Here is a 3,038-nt window from a genome sequence, read left to right on the forward strand (position 1 = left end):
CTCAGCTGGAGGTTTTGTCCCTCAGGGACATTTGGTAATGTCTGGAAATACTTTTGTTTGTCACGTTGGGACAGGGGTGTGAGGGGGGAATACTACTGGAATTAAGTAGATAGAAAGATGTTGCTAAATATCCTACAATGCACAGGACAGTCCACACAACAAAGAATTATCCAGCCTAAAATTTCAGTAATAATGTGGTTATGAAGCCCTGATACAGATTTTATTTGATATTTTGATTTTATAAACAATACTACACTTAACATCCTTATATACATCTCTGAATGCACACATGCACAATTTTTAGGCAGAATCCTAGGCTCTGGGTCTAGTTGGGTTCAAGTTTATATTCCACCATTTTCACTATAACCTTGGAATAATTAGTTAATCTCCCTTAACTTTGGTTGACTTGTCCTCAAAGTGGCATTAATACTTCCCTATATAAATAATTATTTCACTAATAAATATAAAATTCTTGAAACTGTGCCTAGTACATGATAAGTATTCAATACGTGTTAGTTTTTATTTATTTATTATTAGTAGTAGTAATGTTTCCATTATCATTATCATTATTATGTAGCGTAATCCTGAAACTGCACATTTTAAACTCTAACTGCACATTTTGAACTTTTAACAAATTGCTATAATTTATACTTTAACTAGTAAAGTATAGGTGTCTCCATTTCCCCATGTCTCTGGTCACGTTTGATATTCCCAGACTTCTTTTTTTTTTTTAATAAAAAAAATTGTATTTACTTAGAAGCATTCAGAATGTCAACAAAACAGCTGCAACTTTTTTTCTTTTTCTTTTGCAATTACAGAGTGGTATTCAGTTAACAGAACAACAATTATTCGTATAAGCTGCATCAGAGACAACTGAAGATGAAAAAACTACCATCCCCATATATAACTAATTTGTGCTGTGCACCAACAAGAACCTGCTTTAAATTTCCATGCCAATTTACAACCCCCATACTGTACCAGGCAAGGTTAGTGGCTATTGAAAATACCACCAGGACAGGGCTATCTAAAGACACATTCGGTAGTGTGTTAACTATACAAAAAAAGACACTGTACAGTTTAAAAACAAATCTTACACAGCCTTACATTTCAATTTTTTTTCTTTAAAAGGAGTGAGTTGTGTACAGGGGGGTTAAATGCTTTATAGACAAGAAAAAAAAAAACTGCGCTAGAACCAACTTATTCATCATCATCATCTTCTTCCTCCTCCTCATCCTCTTCATCTTCTTCCTCCTCCTCATCCTCTTCATCTTCCTCGTCTTCCTCCTCTTCCTTCTTTTTCTTGCTTTTTTCGGCCTTAACAACTCCCTTTTTTGCTGCATCAGGCTTCCCTTTAGCTCGGTATGCAGCAATATCCTTTTCATACTTTTCCTTCAGCTTAGCAGCCTTCTTCTCATAAGGCTGCTTGTCATCCGCAGCAGTGTTATTCCACATCTCTCCCAGTTTCTTTGCAACATCACCAATGGACAGGCCAGGATGTTCGCCTTTGATTTTTGGACGATACTCAGAACAAAACAAGAAAAAGGCCGAAGGAGGCCTCTTGGGTGCATTGGGATCCTTGAACTTCTTTTTTGTTTCCCCTTTAGGAGGGATATAAGTTTTCATTTCTCTTTCATAACGGGCCTTGTCCGCCTTTGCCATGTCTTCAAATTTTCCTTTCTCTTTAGCAGACATGGTCTTCCACCTCTCTGAGCACTTCTTAGAAAACTCTGAGAAGTTGACTGAAGCATCCGGGTGCTTCTTCTTGTGCTCCTCCCGGCAAGTTTGCACAAAGAATGCATATGATGACATTTTGCCTCTCGGCTTCTTAGGATCTCCTTTGCCCATGTTTAATTATTTATCCTCCGCGAGGCACAGAGTCGCCCAGTGCCCGTCCGGCTCTCACTTGCCCCCCCAGACTTCTTAATCTAAGGTATAAAATGATATCTTGTTTTAACTTTGCATTTTCAAGATTACTGTTTCATATGCTTATTGATTGATTAATTTTACTGTTCTGTGAATTTCCAGTTCAATCTCAGTCCATTTTTTATCATTCAATTTTGTGAAAACTTAAAAGCATTTACAAAGTTAAACCTTCACAAAATGAAAAACATTTATATATAGTAAAGTCTCTACCACCCCATTCTTCAGCCAGTCCACTTCCTTAGAGGCAACCAATGTTAGTAGATCATTATCGTTCCAGAAAGTTTATATTCATGTTCAGGAAAATAAGAATTTTTATCTAAGTGATTCATAGTACATACATTATTCTGCATCACTGGGTTTGTTTTTTTTTTTTCCCCACTTAATGACATAACTTGGTGATATTTTTCTATCTATAAATATATAACTTCCTCATTATTTCTATTCAGGTTTAGAGCTGGATTGTAATTTATTTTAACATTTTCCTATTGATGGGCATTTAGGTTGTTTACAATCTTTTGCTAATACAAACATTGCCACAAATCCACACTAATTTTAGGTGTGTGAGTAAATCTATAGGATAAACTCTTAGAGGTGGAATTTCTGAGGTACAGTGGTAAAGGGAATTAAGTGAAAAGAAAGTGAAAGTTAGTTGCACAGTCACGTCCAACTCTGCGATTCCATGGACTGCATGCAGCCTATCCTGCTCCTCTGTCCATGGAATTCTCCAGGCGAGAGTACTGGAGTGGGTTGCCATTTCCTTCTCCAGGACCCAGGGATCAAACCCAGGTCTCCCGCCTTGCAGGCGGATTCTTTACCAACTGAGCCACAAAGGAAGCTACTTACAAGGTAAAAGCACTTGTAATTTTGAAGCATATTACAATATTGACCTCCATTGAAATTGCACCAGTTTACATTGGCCCAGCAATGAAAGAATCTTTTCCCCTGACATTGGCCATCACAGTGTCATCAGACTCCAGGATTTTTACCGAGTAAAAAATTGTATTTCAGTGTCATTTTAATATGCATTTCTTTCAATGTAAGTGAGGCTGAGAATTTTTCACATGTTTAAAAGGCATTTGTATTCTCTTTCCTGTGAACTGTCTGTTCATATCCTT

At 37.0% G+C, this 3,038-nt stretch overlaps 1 protein-coding gene across 1 annotated transcript; it reads right to left on the reverse strand.

The window, feature by feature from the left end:
* Positions 1–720: 720 nt before the first annotated feature.
* On the reverse strand, positions 721–1,910 carry LOC122697354 (high mobility group protein B1). Its single transcript, XM_043908116.1, has one exon. It carries the CDS (start codon positions 1,843–1,845, stop codon positions 1,198–1,200), a length of 648 nt encoding a protein of 215 aa, XP_043764051.1. The 5' UTR covers positions 1,846–1,910; the 3' UTR covers positions 721–1,197.
* Between the last annotated feature and the right edge of the window lie 1,128 nt (positions 1,911–3,038).

This window comes from Cervus elaphus, chromosome 7 (assembly GCF_910594005.1).
Source record: "Cervus elaphus chromosome 7, mCerEla1.1, whole genome shotgun sequence".
Taxonomy (NCBI): domain Eukaryota; kingdom Metazoa; phylum Chordata; class Mammalia; order Artiodactyla; family Cervidae; genus Cervus; species Cervus elaphus.